This window comes from Colobus angolensis, unplaced genomic scaffold, assembly GCF_000951035.1.
Source record: "Colobus angolensis palliatus isolate OR3802 unplaced genomic scaffold, Cang.pa_1.0 Scaffold241, whole genome shotgun sequence".
Taxonomy (NCBI): Eukaryota; Metazoa; Chordata; class Mammalia; order Primates; family Cercopithecidae; genus Colobus; species Colobus angolensis.
The window spans coordinates 1971406-1994669 of NW_012115611.1; the positions used below are offsets into that span (position 1 = coordinate 1971406).

Genomic DNA, 23264 nt, shown 5'->3' on the forward strand with positions numbered 1-23264 from the left:
TAAGCCTGCCCAATTTAATATTCAAGAGAACACGATTATAAAGCAAATCTAATAAAGTTTATTTTAAAAACATACACCCATTTTAAACAGCTTTCTTGCAGTAGAGTCGAGCTCAAAAACAAATTCCATGCTCAAAACATTTTATCTCAAAGATAAATTTTATGGTTTGCTGGGCTTTAACAATTTTATCCCTGCTTGAAATAATTATAGACAAAGCATCTAGTTAATTATATTTACTAAAGTTTATCATAGTAGAAGACAATTGGTAAACCAGAGCGTTTATTTCTGTAATCGTTACTGTTAGGATAATTACATGGTCCTTGCTTCACATTCACTCTTCAGAAAGTTGATTATCAGCTTGAATCTTTGAGTTTACATTTTAGTTTCCTCCATTCATTTGACCAAAACAAAAAATCCCTCTTTTTACCCATTGAAATGTATGAATATAATTGATAAAACCATGCCACTGAATGCTATCTTTTATAATCAATGATCTACTAGTGAAAAATTAGTTTAAAGAAAGATGTAACATTAAGAATGATATTGTAATTATTTTACGAATAAACTTTGATTATAGAGGACTATAGGTTATAATCTAAGAGTCTAATAACCTAATTGATTTTCTTAGATATATTAATAATAATTCCCTGCTGATTTTCTAATGTTACATATTTAGTATCATTAACTCTACTCCGTTTTATAATAAGGAGATACATTTTAACATGAATCAAAGATAATCATGTGGGTGTACATATTCGGACAAATTGATATATCATTTATATTTTGAATACATGATTAAAATATCTGATTATGCCTCCTACATTCACAGAACAAAAATGCTGCAGCCTTCAGTTTAAAATTACCCTCATCGTTGCACTTTCAAAAGTTTCCCTTTCCCTCTGTCAATATCACGTGCTTGCATATACCTACATTATGAAGCGTCAAATATTTATTTTATAAAAGTCAATAAATAAAATATTTTATCATTTTTTAAATCAATTCTATGCGAACAAAGTATATATGGTAGTACCTTTGGATACTGCTTGACAGGAATCAGTACTCTTTCTGAGAGCTTTATGTTTTTGTTGCTGATGACATCAAGATACTTCTTTTCTTCGTCTTCCTTTTTTCCATCAGAACCTTGAAATTTTTCAATTTCTGGAAGAAAATCACAAGAAGAAAACTAGTGAAATGAGGAAAAATGTTATAAATATGCTGAAAAATGCTATCATAAATAATATTCATATTACTCCTCTTCTCAGATAAGATTTTGATGAATATTGATAAAAGGCCTGAAACAGCATCTCGCTAACAGTTATGTGAATGCTGCTACTGTATGTAAGAGAAGCTCTGTCAACTCAAACTAAAAAGCGATAATTGAAGATGTGACTGTGTCTTCTGTGAAAAAATTGATGAATTTAATTAACTTTAATATCTTCAAACAAAATTAAAAAGGTAATATATGTCCTTTGACTATTTAAACTATTTTAGCAAACTTAAGTTTTTCTAGGAGCAATAAATAGAACAAAATACATTTTAAGGATATATGCTTTATTTTTACTAAGAATTATTCCTAAGAAAATAAAAATAATTAAAATGGTAATTATTTAGTTAGCTAAAATAGGTAGTAAAGAGAAATTGCATGATATTTTACAAGGGGTTATAGAAAAGTCATATAAATGATTAAATCTATAAATGCTAACATTCGTATTCATCAACAAGACATCATCTATATAGGTGTTTAAGAAAAACATTAGAATATTACCAAATTTGATATTTTGGAGCATACTTATCCACTCCTTCATTTTTGAATTAATTTATTCCATAAAAAATGTTAAATCTCTACTAGGTACCAGAAATACAACAGAAAACAATAAAATGTCTGCTTTTATAGACTCTATATTCTAATGCGGAAAATGAAGAGTGAGAAAATGAATATATGGGCACACATACAGTTATGGCTGGAGGCAAATAATAAACACAATATGCTGTTATGAATACAAAGGAGAGTCAAGCAGTGGCTATTACTTCAGATTTGAAGAGTGATATTTGATCAAAGCCCTGAGTGACAGAGAAGAATAAGCCATGAGAAGACTGAGAAGAGCTTAACAGTCTGATGAAAAACAAGCTTTACTTGCTCTTGGAATAGTAAGAAGCAAGAAAGCCTGTGTGGCAGAAGAACAGTGAATGTAGAAAAAAAGGCTTGATGGGTGATTATAGGACAAATCATGTAAGAACTTCTAGGATACATGATGCTTTCTACTTTATATTGTGACTGCAATGGTAAGCCTCTGGACCACTTTGAAGAATAAAGGAAGGCAGTCACATTGTATTTTTATTTTTAAGGATAACATAGTATGTAATATGCAAAATCAATCACAGCAGAAGGCAAGTAAACAAGGAAACCAACTTACATTTGTCTAGTTGAGAAACGAGGCTGACAAGGTAGGAATGAGATGTTAAAAGACTGTGTAGTTACAACTAGAGTCATCTCATGCAATGCACTATGTAAAATAAGTGTTTTGGAGAATTATTAAAAATTCATTTTGAAAATGTCCCTTTTTATATAGTCATTATTAAGACCATGATATAATCAGTAAATATTTCTTTTTGTTCTTTGCTGTTGGTCAGTTTACTAAAATAGTAACTAAATTAAGATATGAATGTGACAGTGTTTCACTTTTGCTATGGATAGAAAAAAACATTCTATTTTTGTTATATTGGAGTAGAGAAAAGGTGATGATAGTTATTAAGTATGAACATGTTTCATATAAATTTATTTATACTGCATTTTAAAACAATTATCTTTTAAAGATCTGACTACTTCCAAAGGTAAGGGGAATATATATTTTGTCTAATAGTTTTCTTCTTTGTTATTCTAGCTTTAACTAAAATTTTTCCCCCAAATGTTTTCAAATGCCTTAAAGAAAAATTCCTAAAACATTCCAATTAGTAATATTTTTGCATACTATGTATTTTGGCTGTGTGGAATTTGAAACAATTATTTTGGAGCAATATTACATTACTTACCCAGGTAGTGCCTGAGTGAAATCTACACTGCATAATTTTTACAAAGTAATTTATAATCATCTTATCTGTTATACGGTACAATTTCCCTAAAGACAAGTATCTTGAACTAAACTGAATTGTTTGAAAATAAGTTATATGTCTATAATTTCTACTTGGTATGATAACATCAGATTCGTATGTTCTACATGGAAGTACTAACAAGTCACTTTAACTGACTCTTTAAACTGAAAATCACTTTATTCCAACTTTTCAATCCCTTATATAATTATTACAACCAGAACTATGATAACTGCAAAGAAAATCCATTCATCATGTGCTCCGATACTAAGAATAAACTTTTGATCACTGCCCTGTAGGGGCATGCACCTACATACCATAGCTTGCTGAGGTAATTGTAATGTGGAACACACTGAGGAAGCTGACTCAATTCCTGATCTATAATACATATGGCTTCTCCCTTGTTACTTTTTCATAAAAATAAATTGAATTTGTCTGACATTATTTGCTATCCACAAAACTACTACCTTAGGCTTTTTTAGACATTTGCAATTTGATCAGGCCAGGATTAATTCTAATAACCTTTCCATCAAGAAACAGAGTTAAGTGAAATAGCATTTCCACTGCTATTTCTATTCAATTCTACAATTTTCTTTTGAAATGTTTTGGTATTATTTTGCCCTCCTAATACTTAAAGGAAGTTATCTTGTCTTCTCTGGCATATCTCCATGACTAATAACTCAATACTTGCATTTGTCAAATGCATAGTAACAAAATGGTATATGCCAAACTTGCCTGGGTTTAAAACCAAAGAAAGCTTCATCCACGTCTCTGCAAAAGGACATGAACTCATCAATTTTTTATGACTGCTTAGTAAACCATCATTCTCAGCAACTAACGTAAGAACATAAAACCAAACACCGCATGTTCCAGAGATCCAGAACAATGTGGGGATGCCCTGTCTTACAACTTCTATTCACCGTACTACTGGAAGACCTAACCAGAGCAATTAAGCAAGGGCAGAAAAGGCATCCAAATAAGAAAATAAAAAATAAAGTTATTTGCTTGCAGTTGACATGATCTGATATGTAGGAAACCCCTAAAGACTTCACGTAAAAACTATTGGAACTACTAAGTGAATTCAATAAAGTTGCAAAATATAAAATCAACATCCAAAAATCAGTTGCATTTTTATATACTAGCAACAAACTATCCAAAAAAGAAATTAAGAAAACAATCTTATTTATAAGAGTATCAGAAAGAATAAAATATTTGAGAATAAACTTAGTTAAGCTGGTTCAAGACTTGTACACTGAAAACCAAAAACATTGATGAAATAAATCAAAGACAAAAATAAATGAAAAGACATTTTATAGATTGGAAGAATTAATATTGTTAAAATGTCCATAATACCCCAATAGCCTAAAGATTCAGTTCAATCTCTGTCAAAATCCCAATGGCATTTTTTACAAAAATAGAAAAAAAAAATCCCCAAATTTATATAACATGATAAAAGAACTTCAAATGGCCAAAGTAATTTTGAGAAAATACACAAATGGAGGCATCACACTTCCCAATTTCAAAATATATTATAAAGTCATAGTAATCAAAACAGTATTATAGTAGCATAAAAACAGAAATATAGGCTAGTGGAACATAATAGGGAGCCTAGAAATAAATCTATACATGTATGTTCAATTGTTCTTTGACTAAGGTTCCAAGAATGCACAAGGGAGAAAAAAAGTCTCTTCAATAAATAGTGTTGAGAAAACTGGATGTCCACATGCCCCACAATAAAATTGGACCATTCTCTTACACTGCACAAAAAAAACAACTCAAAGTGAATTAAAGACTTAAACATAAGACCAGAAATTGTAAAACTCCTAGAAGAAAAAGGAGTAAATGCTTCTTGACATTGGTGTGGGGACTAATTTCTTAGCTATGACCACAAAAGCATAAGCAATAAAAGCAAAAATAGACAAGTGGGATTATATCAAACAAAAAGTTTCTAAACAGCAAAAGAAACAGTCAACAAAATGAAAATGTGACCTACAGAATGGAACAAAATATTTGAAAACCATATATCTGATAATAGAATGATATCCAAAATATATAAGGAACTCCCACAACTTAATAGTGAGAAACCAAATAATGAATTCAAAATGGGCAAAGAACCTGAATAGGCATTTCTCCAAAGACGATAGCAAATGGACAATAGCAATATGAAGAGATGCTGGACATCACTAATCATCAGAGAAATGCAAATCAAAGCAACCATGAATTACTACTTCACACCTGTTAGGATGGCTATTATTGAAAAAACAAATGTTGGCAAGGATGTGGATAAAAGGGAATCCTTGTACATTGTTGATAAAAATGTAAACTGGTGAATCCACTAACTATGAAAAACAGTATACAGATTCCCTTAAAAAATTAACCTACCATATGACCTAGTTGTTATGGTCTGAAAGTTTGTGCCCCCCGCCAAATTCACATGTTCAAATCCTGACTCCAAGATGATAGTATTAAAAGGTTAGGCCTTTGGGAGGTGATTATTTCCTAAGAATGGAACCCTCATGAGATTCATGCTCTTAAAAATAGAGGCCTGAGGGAGAGCCCCCAACACAACTTCCACCATGGGAACACAGCTGGAAGGTAAGGAGACAACTACACGGCAGCATCCATAAAACAGAAATTGGGCCCCTACCCAGATACTGAATCTGCCAGCACCAAGATCTTAGACTTCCTAAACTTCAGAGCTATGACACATAAATGAGTAAGTTAAGGGAGCTCAGTCACCCCTTCAACCATGTGAAGACACAAGAAGAAAGCATCATCTATGAAGCAGGAAATAAGCCCCCACCAGAAACCAAACCCACCGGATCTTGGAATTTTCCAAGATTTTGGATTTTCTTGGATTTTCCAGCCTCTAGAATTGTAAGAAATAAATGTTTATTGTTTATAAGGAACTCCATTTATGGTATTTTATTATAGTAGCCCTAATAGACTAAGAGACCATACATTTATACATGAGGAATCTAAAATAGTCAAACTCATAGAAGCAAGAAGTATGTTGATGACAGGGCCTGAGAGAAGGAGGAAACAGGGAAGTTAAGAGATACAAAGTTTTAGCTATAAACAGTGAGACAACATAGTGCCTATAGTTAACATTACTGTATTGTTGGCTTAAAAATTTGCTAAGAGGGTAGATCTTGTATTAAGTGTTTTTATCACAAAAATAAATAAATGTAGTGGGTGGAAACTTTTTGAGGTGATAGGTATGACTATGGTATTGGTTGTGTTAATGGTTTCATAGGGGTATACTTCTCTCCAAATTCATCAAGCCGTATACATTACAAAAGTACAACTTTTTGTATGTCAGCCATATCTCAATAAAGTGGAGGAAATTTTTGAAGGTTTTGTTTTCTGTTACTTTATTTTGTTTTGTTTTGTTTTACAATAAAGTATTATAGAAAAATAGGAGATGCAATTGCCTGGACTGGCAAGACATACTATATAATTCTTTTATATTAAGAATGGTTCTTCATTTTGCTGAAGTTTTTTAAAAAATATTTTTAATACCTCTCCTATATGTATAGTTTAGTATAGTCTATGACTTCAAAACTCAATGTCAATGTAAAGATTATTTTATATTCATTCTGAAAATATGAGTAATGTTTCAGTGAAAGGAACTATTTGAATATGTGAATCTTTACTTTGTCAAGTTACTTTCTTAACCCACATTTCTTTCCTGAAACAAAATTCATACTTCCTGAACCACATATACTAAGTATTTAACACTGGCTTCCCACACACTTCTAGTATTTACCTGACCTCAAAATAGAATTTGCTTAAGATATTAGAATCCTTAATAGCTATAAAATTAATGTGTTAGGACTGTGTCTGTATTTTGATGCTTAACACAAGTTATTTTGTTGTGATTATATTTCTTTTTACAATTGGCACATTGTTGAGGCTCATATTTTTAAATATAAATGACATAATTACATACGCACAAACACAGAAACCACAATTATCTGTTTATATTTTAAGTTAGTTATTCAAGATGGATTTTAAAATTACATATTTCCCCTAAAGTCGAAATTTACATAAATTTAAATGAATTACTTGTTTTCCAGTCATTTCAAACACAACATAGAGCTATATAAAACTAAATATTAATTATACTAAATATGTACTTCAAGGACCAATTATGTAGAACTGTTTATGCCTAATTTCTTTATAGAGGGTGAATTACATGGTCTTCCAGATATTTATATTTCTAAAATTAAAAATAAAGAGAAGAGACAAATTTACAATATGTGCAAACTAGAAGTTTCTAGTTCTATGGAAATTTTCAGAATCCAGATACATTTAATTATTGAGAACACTTCAAAAATAATCTTTTGATGCTACATAAAAGAACATTTGCATGCAGGATATAATTTTAGAGTGTATTTAAATGAAGAACATGGAATTTGTCTGCGAAGAAAATATTTTTTGTTAATGAAATGAAAATGACCTTGAAATATAACAATAGGGTGGAATGCCAGTATTCAATGTTTTCAAATTTTTCGTCATCTATAATCAAAATTCAATGAGAGGTTGTAAAACACCTAACTTTTCTTTATGAATATTTTCAGAAGGAACTTTATTTTACAAATGATACGTAACTACCTGATAATTAAAACTCATTATAAATGGAACACGGACAACTTATATTTAAATAATATCACCAAGTAAAGTTTATACTACTTTTTTTCCACTCTGAAATTATACTTTTTTAGTTTCCAAGTAAAAATGCATTTTGCTTTTTGTATTTGAATACAGAACCAAACCTTTAATAATTAGTGTTAATAGAATAGAATAATGCAACACAGAAGAATAATTTTCATCTTCGTTTTAGAAATTTTCACATGAAAATTTAGAGATTATGTATACTATATTATAATAAGCTTCCATCATTTCAAAATCTAAGTCCAGAATAAAAGGGCAAATAGACTACAATTGTCATGAAATAAAAACCTAACATTAATCACAGAATACAGGGAAACGACTTTGCACAAATTTTACCCCTTTGATACTCATGAGAAAGATAGAAATTTTCAAATTTCAGTATCAAAAATTGGGTGAAGAAACATCAATGGTACTTTGCCATGAATATCTGCATTATAACCCTGTGGAATCTGTAACAATTATCCCACTTTCCAAAGAAAGAAATAGGAGTTCAAAGAGCATATATAATACATATTATAAATACATAAAAGAAAAGAGAGAAAAAATGTAAAATTTGAGGAGTCCTCAATGTAGTTTTACATTTAATAATGTAAACAAAATTAAACAAGCCAATCTTTGCTTAAAAATACCATTTAGAAATTTGTCTTCATATAAAACATTTTTCCAGGGAGTGGGCAATTAAGGTTCATGTTTTGCCATAACTCCTTCTAGGAAGCTCAAAGCTAAGTCTGTCTTCAAATAGCTCTAACTTTCCTCAGATAAGGATTTCTTGCATAATTCTTTTTCCTTTCATCAAATTTACAACTTTTTATTTGTTTTATTCTGCAGGAATATTTTATTTTTATCTTGTACTTGCTTTTATGTAAGGTGTCTCAAATCCACCTCAGAAATAGGTAAGTGATTAAATGCCACTTTAAAATTATTATGCTGCATTAATAATATTAATCCAACAGGCCTTACTAATGCAAAATTTCTTTGAGCTCCCGTTGTGGTTTTGGGAGTTAAATCTGGGTACTAAAATATCTTTGTCACCTGCTAGCTACATGATCTTAAGCAAGTTAGTTAGCCTCTGTTTACTTATCTTTTTAAAAGCAAGTAAATCTTTCAAATGATGTTATTATAATGATTAACATTTTGTGCATTGCTCTCTGGCAATAATTATTGCATTGTTTTGATATTATCACATCTGTCTCCCTGTATTTTGTAATCTCTTAGCAGGAAGTTTATTTTACCCATCGTTATAGCGTTGGTTCTTAGGCCAAAGCAGAATAGGATATTATACCTTAAACCTATGTTTTACATCATACAAAAATAAAATGGGTAATTTCTCACAGAACAAACCTTAAATGATAACATGTTAACCTTAAATCTGAACTATGTTGCTAGCAAAACAGATGTCGTAAGTCATGGATCTCCCAGACCAACGGTCAGCAGGTCGTAAAGTTTAGTGAATACTGGTCTAATTCCACAACCATTTAAGGGATGGAAAGTTGTTCCTGAATATAGAATCATATTTTCCTTTTTATTGAAGGCATAAGAGACTGTCAGATCCATTAATGACAAATCAGTGCTAAATAATTTTAAGTATCTTCACAAGTAATTATTATTATTATTATTATTTTTTTGAGACGGAGTCTCACTTTGTCGCCCAGACTGGAGTGCAGTGGCCGGATCTCACCTCACTGCAAGCTCCGCCTCCCGGGTTTACACCGTTCTCCTGCCTCAGCCTCCTGAGTAGCTGGGACTACAGGCGCCCGCCACTTCGCCTGGCTAGTTTTTTTTTTTTTTTTTGTATTTTTAGTATAGACGGGGTTTCACCGTGTTAGCCAGGATGGTCTCGATCTCCTGACTTAGTGATCCGCCCCTCTCGGCCTCCCAAAGTGCTGGGATTATAGGCTTGAGCCACCGCGCCCGGCCTCAAGTAATTATTTTTGATTATTGAAGTAGAAATAGAACATTAACTGCTAGACAATTTAAATATGATCCAGGTATATATTTTCAATGATATTAACCATAAGTTAGTTAACTGTTTTAATCACTATTCATTTATTTTAATGTGTTGAACTTACTAAAATTCTGAAACCATCTGATACCCTGATCCCCATTTCCTGTCTGCTTATCCAAATTATAACCACTTCAAGGTTTGGCTTACAGTTCCTCTCTCTCATGGAGTTGTACAGAGTAACTCAGAAATTTCACTCTCTATAAACTCCTGTCACCTAATTCATATGTTAAATATTCAGGTTGTACTGTTTTGCTTTTACGATAAGACCACAATCTGACACAGTGGCCTTGAACAAGTCACTTAAGTTTTCTGGGCTTCTGTTGTTCTTTCCCACCCATTCACCCTAATATGGGAATCAAATCTTATGAGGGGCATCCTAGTATCTTCTTAAGAATGCAGGTTTTCAGATACAGTATTGTATCTGCCACTTGTTAACTGTGTGACACTTGCCAACAAGATGATGACAGTTATTGCTTTCTAAGCATTTTCTATGTATTAGGCAATGATCAATTCCTGCACATATTCTAGTTCATTTACTTAGTTTACTTAAGTTTTCTGCATCACATTGCTTAATTTAAAATGGGAATAATAGCCTCATAAAACTGTTGTAAGGATTCAGTGAGTCAAATTTTCAAAAGTACTTAGAATAGCATTTGGTACACAATAAGAACATGACAAATACTAGCTATTATCATTTTATTTACTTGCATTTGTGGGCTGGACATGAGACTTCACTGAAGTTTTGTATCATTAAAACCAAACATCATGACAGTCAATGTCATGTATTTCACAAGCTTACACCTTGTCTTTAAGTAGACTGTTAATTATTGATGGTATACCCATGATTTACATTTGAATGTGTCCTTTATCAGACTGATGCTATTATATAAATCCTAGGAATATCATACATATTCATTTAAATAAGAAATAGGACAAAATGAAGGAGAAAAATGCAACTATGGTGATGATAAGAATAGGGTGTGGTATAAATTTGCTGAAACCATCATCAAAAAAATGTTGGAATCTTTTGGATAGTATTGTCTAAAACTAAGCAGTGCTACTTCACAGAAGGCAAGAGGTAAGATTTATTTATTTTTAACTGTGTTGAGACTCAGACACAAATTCTTAAATTTTAATGTTAAGAACTTTAATCGGTTTTTATAAAGAATAAAATATTTTATTGATACTCATTCCATATATATCTACATGTAGTCATCCCATTTGGGTCCCTTTCTCTGAATGTATTCAGTGTTTTGAATTAGATCTTGCTAAGTTAAATACACATAGATTTCAACACAACAACAACAAAAAATTCAGGACACATATTTCTCCTTGCTGAGCAACCATAATCACATTACAAAAGAAAAGTAACAGATCTTATATTGATATTCCACTTTGTGTGTCAGAGTTCCACAGTCCATCATGCTGACAAAGACAACATCAAGTTGCCTTAAACTTGCACGTGGTGCAAGGAATTGCTCAAGTGATTTGTATGAATTATATCATTCCATCTTCATATTAACCCACGACAATATACACAAATATTACGTACATTATAAAAAGGAAAACCTGAATATTAGTTTCCCCAATTGCACAGCAAGGAAAGTAAGAGATTTGAATTATAAAGCACAGGTTCTGAACCATTATATCAATCATTCACATTGTTACTTATGCACTCTTTCATTCAATAATGATTTATTGAAGGCCTACTATGTCCCAGGCACCATCCCAGAAACTGAAAAATGTGGTGAAGCAAAATCCGTGCCTTATTCAATCTTACAGTCTAGTGAGGTAGAAAGTAAATGAATAGGTAAATTATAATGTAATTCAGAGAAGGATTTTTTAAAAGTTTTACTACATAAGTTTATATACAAAATATTGAACATATTTCTATTATATTTTGATGACTTTTAACATATGCATACAGCCACGACACCATCACTGCAATTAGTATACTAAATACATTCACCATTTCCAAAAATTTCCCTGTGTTCTTTTGTGTGTGTGCTTCGGTTTGTTTTAATTTTTGGGGGAGAAGGCGGTTGTTGGTTCTTTGTGTTAAGAATACTTAAGGTGAAATCTATCCTCTTAACATATTTTAAAGTATACAATACTATATTGTTAACTATAAGTACTATGTTGCACAGCAGTATATTTGTTTATTTGCATTGCTGTAAAAGAATACCTGAGGCTGGGTAATTAATAAAGAAAAGAGGTTTACTTGGCTCATGACTGCAGATGGTAGAAACGTGGTGCCAGCGTCTGCTTGGCTTTTGGTGAGACCCAGAAAGTTTTTGGTCATGGTGAAAAGGAAGGGGAGCCAGCATGTCACATGGTGAGACAAGGAGCAAGAGAGAGAGGAGGAGGGACCAGGCCTGTTTAAACAACCAGTCCTCAGGTGAACTACCAGACCAAGAACTCACTCATTATCATGGGGATAGCACGAATCCATTCATGAGGGATCTGCCCTCATGACCCAAACACTTCCTACTAGGCTCCACGGCTCCACTTTCAACACTGGGGATTCTACTTCGAAATGAGACTGGGAGAGGACAAATATCCAAACCATATCAAGCAGGTCTCTAGAACTTATCATCTTGTATAATAAACATTATATCCATTGAGCAACAATTCCTCATTTCTCCCTTGCTGCAGCCCCTGGTAATCACAATTCTATTCTCTGCTTCCATGTATTTGATTACTTTACATATCAGATGTAAGTGGAATCATGTAGTGATTATCCTTCTGTGACACGTAGCATAATGTCCTCCAGGTCCATCCATGTTGTCACAAATGAAAATAAATGTTTTGAAAAACACATACGGGCGTAATGGCATATAAAATGGTGAGAAGCGAGTGATGTTTAGATAAGAGTGATTAAAAATGGCCTCTTTAAGAAAGTCATCCTTGACCAGAGACATGAATTAAGTATGGGAAATAAATACATGAAGATCTGGGGTAGAATTTTCAAGGCAAATGAAACAGGAAGTGCAAGACATCTCAGGCTGGAAAGAATTTGGTACATTTAAGAAATTGCTAGAAGGGTGATGTGTTTAGTGTGGCATGAACGTGGGAGAAAGGGATAGAAAGTCCACCATTTCTGAGAATAGGTCATTAGAAACACTGTGGTTCCCTTTTCACTCTTTCTCTTAGAATATGTGTCTGTATGCCGGGTGAGGTGGCTCACACCTGTAATCCCAGCACTTTGAGAGGCTGGGGAAGGTGGATCACTTGAAGTCAGGAGTTCAAAACCAGCCTGACCAACATGGTGAAACCCCATCTCTACTAAAAATACAAGATTAGCCGCATATGGTGGCATGTGCCTGTAATCCCATCTACTCAGGGGGCTGAGGCAGGAGAATTGCTTGAACACGGGAGGCAGAGGTTGCAGTGAGCCAAGATTGTGCCACTGACCACTCCAGCCTGGGCGACAGAGCAAGACTGTCTCCAAAACCAAACAAACAAAAATTTAAAAAAGGAAAAAGAAAGAAACAGAACATGTGTCAGAGGGAAGGCAGGTACCATGTCCTGAGAACATTCAACTAGCCCTACGTAGAGGCCCATGTTGTGAGAAACTGAAGCCTTTTGCTAACGGTAATGTGAGGGAGCCACCTTAGACATAAGTGCTCTCTCAGCATTGAGGTTTTTCAATGACCACCGCTTCTTAAGAGACTCTGAGCCAGAACTGTGCATCCAGGATTTTCAAAAATTCCTTACCTATGGAAACAGCCAGAGAGTAAGTGTTTGCCATTTTCAGCTCTTAGGTTTTGAGGTAATTTATTGTGCAACAATGACTAACATCATGAGACAGAATTTTTATTTTTTTTATTTTTTTATTTTTTTATTTTTGAGACGGAGTCTCACTCTGTCGCCCAGGCTGGAGTGCAGTGGCCGGATCTCAGCTCACTGCAAGCTCCGCCTCCCGGGTTTATGCCATTCTCCTGCCTCAGCCTCCCGAGTAGCTGGGACTACAGGCGCCCGCCAAATCGCCCAGCTAGTTTTTTGTATTTTTAGTAGAGACGGGGTTTCACCGTGTTAGCCAGGATGGTCTCGATCTCCTGACCTCGTGATCCGCCCGCCTCGGCCTCCCAAAGTGCTGGGATTACAGGCTTGAGCCACCGCGCCCGGCCAATTTTTATTTTCTTTTAAGTGCAATGCTAAAATTCTGAATAATTTTAGCGCGGTTTTAATCTGATTTGAGTGGAGACAGGAAGACCAGTTGTGAGGCAGTTGCACTAGACCAGGTGAGATATGCTGAAGGATAAAGTGTTAGAGGTAAAGGTCTACAAATTGGTTGGATTATTTTGAAGGTAGAGGTTTGCTGTAGATAGAATGGAAGTCTAAGAAAAAGGGGGGAAATCAGCAGTGACTCTCAAGTTTTTGGCTTGTGTAAGTAGGTGGGGAGTAGCAACATTTATAGACATAAAAATGACTGGCAGAAGAACAGGTTTGGCTGGGAAAAATATAAGTTGTACTTTGGCTACATTTAGGTGAGACCTAATCAGAGATGTAGAATCAGGAGTTGGATAAGGAATTCTGGAGACTAAGGAAAAGGTTGGGGTTTACATAAATGTTTGTGTCATTAGTACATGATTGATGCTCAAATTTATAGGAGTGGGATAGAGGAAGGAAGATCGCCAAGGACTGAGCCCAGTGATACTCTAATATGTAAAGCTCAGAAAGAGAATGAGAATCCAGCAAATGAAGTAAGAAGGGGCAATGAGTGCAAGAGGAAGAAAATCAGGAAAATGTAGATCACAAGATTCAAGTGCAGAAAGTATCTTAAGAAAAAGAAAGAAATCAACTGACTCATCCTATTGAGAAGTATAGTTAAATGGAAGCTGAGTTTTGACTATCGGCGTTGGCAAGGTGAAAGATGCCACGTATCTTTATAAGAATAATTTTAGATACTCATTAGAGTGGATTTATGAGAGAACAGGTGAAGAGGATGTGGCCACAGTATGAAGTTTTCCCCTATACCTCAGTAGGGCTACTCTGGTTCATTGCCTTCCTGAGCCTTTCTCTAAATTCTTGAGACTATCGGTACTGCAGTTCCTTCAACCAGATAACATTTTCCCATTTCCTTTTACATTTGGAACTAAATCCTTTTGTTAAGGTCATCTGCGCTAAGCACACTTCCAGTTGATTTCATCCACTTTCATAATACACATCTACCATCTTTCATCTTTTTAGACAAGCCCAAACTACCTTCCTGGGTTTTATACTTTTTTCAATATTTTACTCTATATTTCTACTCTAAAATGTTTAATAAAAATAAAACTCAGTGCATCTCAAACTGTATTCTAAAACCTATTAGCTCGAAAACCTATTCTTTCACTAGCTTCTCTTTTACCACAAGCTTCCTAAGTCACCCAAGAACAACAAAACCAGAAATCTCAGCCATGTGAACAAGAGTTACTCCCTGGTACTCCCCATTCTATATGCAGTAGTCAAGGAATCCTGTTGATTCCATCTCTGGAGCTTCTCTCACATGGAGCTTCTCCACTCAGATGCTCTCTTACTGCCTCAATTCACTTTCCCATCATTCTCACCTGAATAGGCAGGACCCCTTCAACCAGTTTCCCTGAAAATCCATGTAAAACTTGTCTTCCACATCCAAGCTGTCTTTCTAAAACACAGATCTGAGCATTCCACATTTCTCTCTTCTGTTGGAATATGATATATGAACTGTGTTTATTCCCTGGCTATACTAAGTATTCAAATCTTTGTTAAATGAATGAGTGTCACTACCCTGACATGTACCTGCTTCTCACTGTTGAAGGTTAAATTCTAATTTTTACCCGGTCACTAAAAAATGATCAACCATTCTAGTCGTGTCTCTCACCACTTTCTAGTCTTCTTTCTTGCCATCCTGAAACAGGCACAGTCTATCCTCGTACATACTCTGAGCAAACAATACTTTCAAAGTTCTTAGGCTTTTGCTGATGAACTTCCCTCCTTCCTCTGACCAGTGGAGGATTACTTCATCTCTAAGGCAGGCCCAGCTTTAATACTCATTTCACATGATTGCTCCATCCCAGGTCTCTTTTAGCACTTTCTACTCTACATGCAACACTTTTGTCACTTTTTAATGTGCTATTTGCAAGTGTTTTCCTCATTAGACTATGACTTCCTTGAAGCCAAGGACCATATCACATCTATTATTTTTCACTCCTGGCACCCATTACAATAGATAATTTAAATTTAAACTCAGGTCTACCCATCAGCCTTCCCTCTGAATAAATCTTTCTAGAAGAATATCACTTGGTTTTTAACATGAAAACTTCATAAAAACATATGCAGTTCTCGATACAATGATTTTTAGACTGCTGTTTATGCAAGAAAACTTACATTTATTTCCACAAAACATGGTACTAAACTTTAAAATTCATATTTATATCCACAAAATGCAATACATTTTTAAAATCTGGATTGATTTTAATATCATGTATGCATCTTGGAAACCATAACAAAAGAGTGACATCTAAGAGAGGTGACATAAATTTAAAAAAAACTTTTTTTAACAACCTTATTGATCAGTCATCAGAAAGTGACATTTTACGCATTTTAAAACCTAGCATAATCTCTTGTTACTTATATGTAAATGGTTAAGGATAATTTGGGTTATATTTTAGAAAAGTGTTTGAAAGTTTTGGGTTGACATGCAATGCATTCTATTTTTTTCATGTAAAATATTAGAAAATAAGCTCTCAGAGAGCTTATTTTATTCAATAGATCTGATCAATCAGTAGATCTGATATTGATATAAAAAAGCAATAGGTCTGATTTTTTAAATGAATTATTAATTGGGAACAACCTGTACTCAATACTAAGTTATGTCTGATTTTCTCACATCACATTCAAATTCAATTGCATTTATTTCCAGAGCATGAGTAGAATATATGTCCTATGTGGGTGCAAAAAAATAAGAGGTTTTACTGTTGCCAAAGGTATCTTGAGATCTACTACCTTAATGAAAATAAAACAACATATTTAAAATCAGCAACTCAAGCTGCATTGGTTTAGTTCAAACGAAAAGACTTTTTCCCTGATCCTACTTTTACTGTGATAATTATATAAAATGACATCACCATTTAGACTCAATTTACAGAAATGCTACAAGCAGATGTGCTTGAATTTGTATTAATTTATTTTCAAGATGTTCAGAAATCTAATTACACTAGGCATTCCTTGTGTTTAAAACTCAATTTTTCTGAATGTATAGAGGCGGGCCATTATTCATTAGAGGTAAAAATTCCAACTATGTCAATAGCAGGAGGTATTTAAATAGAACTGAATGTGACCTGCTTCACATACATCTTGCCCCAGGGCACAGTTTTGTCATGAAATAATTTCATTCACTCAGCACATGTTATAGAAAGCATCTTACTGTGTATAAATTATTGGGAAGTAGGTGATGTGACACTGTTTTAAACTGCTGGTTATCTAGTGACCATTCATTGCAAGTGTCACAATGAAACAGTCATTACATTTGTTGCACATACTACTCCTAATTTCTTACCTGTATATTTCAAGAAGCCAAACTTACATAAGGCAAATTGAGAGGTTTATTAAATACATTTCTAGTATTTATGAATGGCTTAAATATAAATTGGAAGGCCATCTCCCTTAGCATCAATATTTTCACTGAATATAATAAATACTAATGCTATCAAATTGAAGAAATTAAGCGGTTCCCTTAAAATATATTTAAAATGAATATATATGTATTTACTGTGTATATCTATACATATATAGATATACACATACCTATATACACATATATTTATATATGTTTTCCAGGGGATAAACACTTCACCAAAAATTGTTCCTCTGTTAAAATAAGGTGTTCCTGAAATCTTATATCGTTCCTTTGTTTTAGGTATACAGGCCCCATTTTGTAACTGATTCTGTGCTTGGAGACAGTAAATGTAGGATAAAACAGCCACAATTTTTGAAGTCAGACTAATCAAATATGTGTTTTAATTTTTATGGGCCTCAGAAATGTAAATAGATCTCATATAAAATGATGAAACCACTTCCTAACTTTTTGGGTGCTTTTTGAAAATTAGGCCTAATATATATATAATTTAAGGGCTTGATGTTTGTGGTGATTTTTAATCTCTAGGACAAGATTATACATCCTTTCCCTTTAAACATATCCCCTTCACCCAACTCTAAAGGAGAAAGCTCCTCAAATGCGTTATCTTGGGTAGATTCCTGGAAGTGGAGTAAGTCATACAGTAGCAATATGCTTAACATTTTGAAAAACTGCAAAATGTTTTCCAATGTTACTGTACCATTTTACAATCACGCCAGCAATGTATGAGGATTCCACGATATCTGCATATTCACTGACACTTGCTATTGCTATTGTCTGTCTTTATTTTTGCCATCCTAGCACGTATGCAATGGTATTTCATTGAGGATTTCATTTGCATTTCTTTAATAAAGAATGAGAATGAAGTTGAGCATATATTAACATGATCATTGTAAATTTGCTACTTTCTATAAAAAAAAATCTACTCAAGTCGGCTGTCAATTTTTAAGTGAATTATTTGTCATTTTATTACTGAGTCATAAAAGTTCTTTACACTCTTGGATACAAGCCCCTTATCAGAAAAATAATTTGCAAATATTTTTTCCTATTATGCATGCTTTCTTTTCACTTCCTTGATATCATTTGCACCCACAAAATTATAATTTTGATGTAGTTCAATTTATTAAGTTTTTTTCTTTGTCATTTAACTTTTGGGTCATATCTTAGAATCTTAGAGATCACTGCCTAACCCATAGTGGCAAACATACTTCTATGTTTTTTTCCAGGAGTTTTATAACTTCAATCCATATTGAGCAAAATTTTTATAAACAAGATAAGAGTCCAACTTCATTTTTTTGCATGTGGATAACCAGCTGTCCTACCATCACTTGTTGAAATGACTATTTTTTTCCACATTGAATGCTCTTGACACCCTCGTAAAAAATCAATTAACCATAAATGTTTGAGGGTCTATTTCTGGACTTTCGAAGCAATTATATTGATATACATGTCTGTCCTTACGTCCATACTACACTTTCTTTTCTTTTCTTTTTTTCCTTTTTTTTTTGAGATGGAGTCTCTCTCTGTTGCCCAGGCTGGAGTACAGAGGCACAATCTCAGCTCACTGCAACCTCTGCCTCCCATTTCAAGCGATTCTCCTACCTCAGGCTCCCAAGAAACTGGGATTACAGGTGCACCCGCCAACACACCACACCCAGCTAATTTTTGTATTTTTAGTAGAGACGGGATTTCACCATGTTACCCAGGATGCTGTTGAACTCCTGACCTCAAGTGATTCACTCCCATGGTGGCCTCCCAAAGTGCTGGGATTACAGGTGTGAGTGACTGCGACCAGCCTACAATTTCTTTATTATTGTATTTTTGTAGTAAATTTTTAAATCACAAAGTATGAGTATTCCAAATGTGTTCATTCTTTTCACAATTGTTTTTGTGATTTGAGGTCCCTTGGATTTCCACATGAATTTTTAGATTATTTTGTCAGTTATATAAGAAAGTACCTGAAATATTTATAGGGATTTCACTGAATCTGTAGATGAATAAGGGATATTATCATCTTAACAATATTTAGTCTTTCAAGTGATGAACATGGGATGCATTTACATTTAATTAGGCCTCCACTAATGCCTTTCAATAAGGTTTTATAATTTTCAGCATACAAGCCATGCACTTATTTGTTAAATTCATTCCTAAGTATTTTCTCCTTTGATGCTATTATAAATGGAATTTTAAAAATTCATTTTCAAATCCTTTTTTTGTTGATGTACAGAAAAACAATTTACTTCTGTATGCGCTTGTGTCCTGCAACCTTGCTAAACTATAAGTTCTAACATTTTTATGTGGATACTAAAGGATTTTCTACATCAATTATATTTTGATTTATATTATCTTAGCATTCTATATTCCTTGTTTCCCACAACGTATTTTTGAAAGACGTGTTATTGCATTTTTCTTCCAAATCAGCAAAAATTTTTAATAAAATAAACTCAAGGAAGAAGCAATGGCTGAATGAGAAATTTCTTAGTCATCAAACAAAAGTTCTCTCTTAGGGAAATAAACGCATTTGTTATAAAGTATGGCTTACTATTTTTTTATTCTAGTAAAATTAAAATTAATCCTGTGAAATAATGACAGCGCTCAGAGACTCTTTTCTGAACTAAGGAATGAATAAAAAGCCCTTGGGCATTGGGTACCTGATAAACCTTGGGAGAATGAATGTGAAAGTGAATGACAGAGATAACAATACAGAAGGTGTGCGCAGTCCAGCTAAAAAAAAGTCAGTGAATTCTCATCCCCAAATGAAGGCATCAGTGTGGAAAAACAGTCTGCCACTAATTTTTGGCTTAGGCTGGCCAGTGAGAGCACTGAGCTCTGTTTCACATGAATAAATGAAGAAAGAAAGAATAGAACTAAACATTAGAAATAATGTTTTAAAATGTAAATTAATTAAACAATTAGAAACATTGCTTTTAATGTTGTTGAGCTGCCTGTTTCTAAAAATATTAAAATAGAGACAGAATAAGCATCTGTTATGGATTCTAGAAAGTGATTTCCCATTCTGGGTGAGTGAGTGGAGCCAACGACTTCAAGGTTCCCTTTAGGATCAATAACTTTATTAAAAGAGTCAAATTTTCTAATAAATAGTTAATACTGATTTTAGAAAACAGAATTTGAAACCCCTGTATAGGCTAACTTCTAACGTTTTTAGATCCCAGGGTAGTAGTGCAAACGGAATCTCCTATAGAATAAGTTGAAATATTTAGAGTTATAAACCAAGTTAACAAACTATCAAATAAAATAAATTCTATACTTCTATCACGACAATAGACTTTCTTATTCATATTGGCTTTACATTCATTACTTCCCAATAAGTATACTTCCAATTAGGCAAAGTGCCTTATAGAATTCAGATTTCTAGAACTCCACCTGTGCCAGAACAGATTGGTATGGGAAGACCTAGACTCACTCTCAGTTCTGTACAGTACTACAAAAGGTTATGCTCACATTTGTGTGGGCATCCATTCCCAAACCACCAAGCTCCCTGTACAGACTCATGTCTTGGAATTCTTTAGGTCTGAGGTATGTACATCTGTGGTATGGTCTATCCTTGGGAAGATGGACACTAAACCCACATTGCCAGCTTCAGTCACACATCCCCTGCATATATCCACTTCTTGGAAACTCTGCAGACTTAGATGTTCATTCACTAGCAATGAGGTCTGCTCTCAGGTAGATGAGCTTGAGGAACAAACTTAAATAGGTCCTGGAGGTGGTTTGGGGGCCAAATAGGCAAGGACTTGGGGGATGTCAGGTGCTCAGAATATGTACTAGAGAATGACGAGGGGAATGCTGGCTCCATGTGCTCACACCTGGGCCCTATGAAACTCCTTGCCTTATGGTGTGGGTACAGCCAGAAGAGAACCATAGGAAGCTCCCATAAAGCATAAATGTCCCCTCTAGCCCAGGTCTACTAGGACCAGTACTATGTCGTTCATTCTATAATCTACTTTGCTCTCTAGCACTGCAGTATAAAAATCACAGTGCAGTATAAAAATGAGTATATCATGCAGCATAAAAATCACACTGACAAAATAAGTTGCACAGTAAGTAGAGCAACTATTTAACCTTTAAATCTTCTGGAAAATTTCAGAACAAGAATACAGAACATGAAGATTTCCCTTCAAAAATGGGTATTAAATTATAGTAAATGAATTTGTCATATACAGTAAATTTAACAGTCTTATGTAGTCCCTAAAATTCCATCACAAGCTGACGCAAATGGGATAAAGATATGTACTGTGGTATCAAGTTAAAACTTGCAAACTCAATTTTGAACATAGATCAAACAATATTTGTGAAAACCTGTATTTTACTGAGGAAAACCTATGGTTACATTCAAATCAGCATGAATTTTAACTGGTACAATACATCACCAATCATCTACAGAAACTGTTCCTTAAAATTACTCTAAGAACACTGCTTCTAGCGATAATGGGTCTTGAAGGAGTTTACCTTTCTTGTAAGACATGCTATTTGCCAATTCAAGTATTTATCACACTAAGCATGAAAATGAGCTTTCCTGAGCCCAGTTTTCCAGACTAATAAACATGAAATCCCTCCAGTGTGTCTAGTGGAGACAAAGTCCATGAATTTATAAATACAGATTTTAGAGTAGGGACAAGAATTCTAATGCTGATATAAACAGAAGAAAGAAAACTTATACAAAAATAGAACAGAACAGGTATAATTAAAATGTAGCAGATGTGGCAGACATTTGAAAGGCATTTTGAAAGTTGTAAGAAGGGTTTGTGAATCATTTAACATGCTTAGAACATTAGCGTGTAGTTTTTATTAAAATATCCAAAGTATTTTAAGACTGTACATAAATGAAATTTACCTAGTGTATAAATAGGAGACAATGAGGTACACATAGAAAATACATGCTTCTAACAAATTTCCTAAATGAAATCTACCAAGTATATAAATAATAGAAGACAGTGAGCTACACGTAGAAAAACACATGCTTCTTGCAAAACTAATTTGCAAATTCAAAGTTTCACTTTTGCTTTGGAAAAAAATTGGTTAGAAGGATAAAATAATTTGTTCCAGGACTTTAAAACACCAGAAACTATTATAAAGTAATTTTTGCCTAATACCTTAAGCTAATGGGGCAAATAAGTCATTTTTATTAAAGATAGATAATATTCATTTTTATTGAAAATAAATCATCATCAATAGACTATTGACATGACAATAGACATGTCAATGTTTACAGAATTGAAAGTTACACACATTCATAAGATTAAAGACATAAATATTTAGAGCATATGAAATATATCTCCTGGATTTCAGAAATATTTATTTTTATGGATATGTAAAAATTATCTTTAAATACCATTTAGGGTTAAAAACTCTATGTAATTATTTAAATGAATAAACAATAAATATTCATTTTTTAAAAAGTAGTTTTCACGCAATATGTGAAAATAATCTTACAGAAAAATTGGAATTGGGTATAGGACCTGTATTTATTCTGACTATGCACTTCAAACAAGTATACAAATTCTATTTTAATTGAAAATAGTAGAATTTTGTCAAAGGCTTTTTCTGCATCTATTGAGATAATCATGTGGTTTTTGTCTTTGGTTCTGTTTATATGCTGGATTACATTTATTGATTTGCGCATGTTGAACCAGCTTTGCATCCCAGGGATGAAGGCCTTTGACAAAATTCAACAGCCCTTCAGGCTAAAAACGCTCAATAAATTCGGTATGGATGGAACGTATATTAAAATAATAAGAGCTATTTATGACAAACCCACAGCCAATATCATACTGAATGGGCAAAAACTGGAAAAATTCCCTTTGAAAACTGGCACAAGACAGGGATGCCCTCTCTCACCACTCCTATTCAACATAGTGTTGGAAGTTCTGGCTA

The 23264-nt window shown here is 33.6% G+C and overlaps 1 protein-coding gene across 2 annotated transcripts in view; it reads right to left on the reverse strand.

Moving 5' to 3' along the window:
* Positions 1-23264, reverse strand: part of KHDRBS2 (KH domain containing, RNA binding, signal transduction associated 2) — a 613407-nt gene that overhangs the window by 506600 nt on the left and 83543 nt on the right. For both annotated transcript variants that reach the window (XM_011945628.1, XM_011945629.1), the window contains exon 2: positions 1031-1158. In XM_011945628.1, the coding sequence (XP_011801018.1) occupies positions 1031-1158 (128 nt within the window). The remainder of the gene's footprint in view (positions 1-1030; positions 1159-23264) is intronic.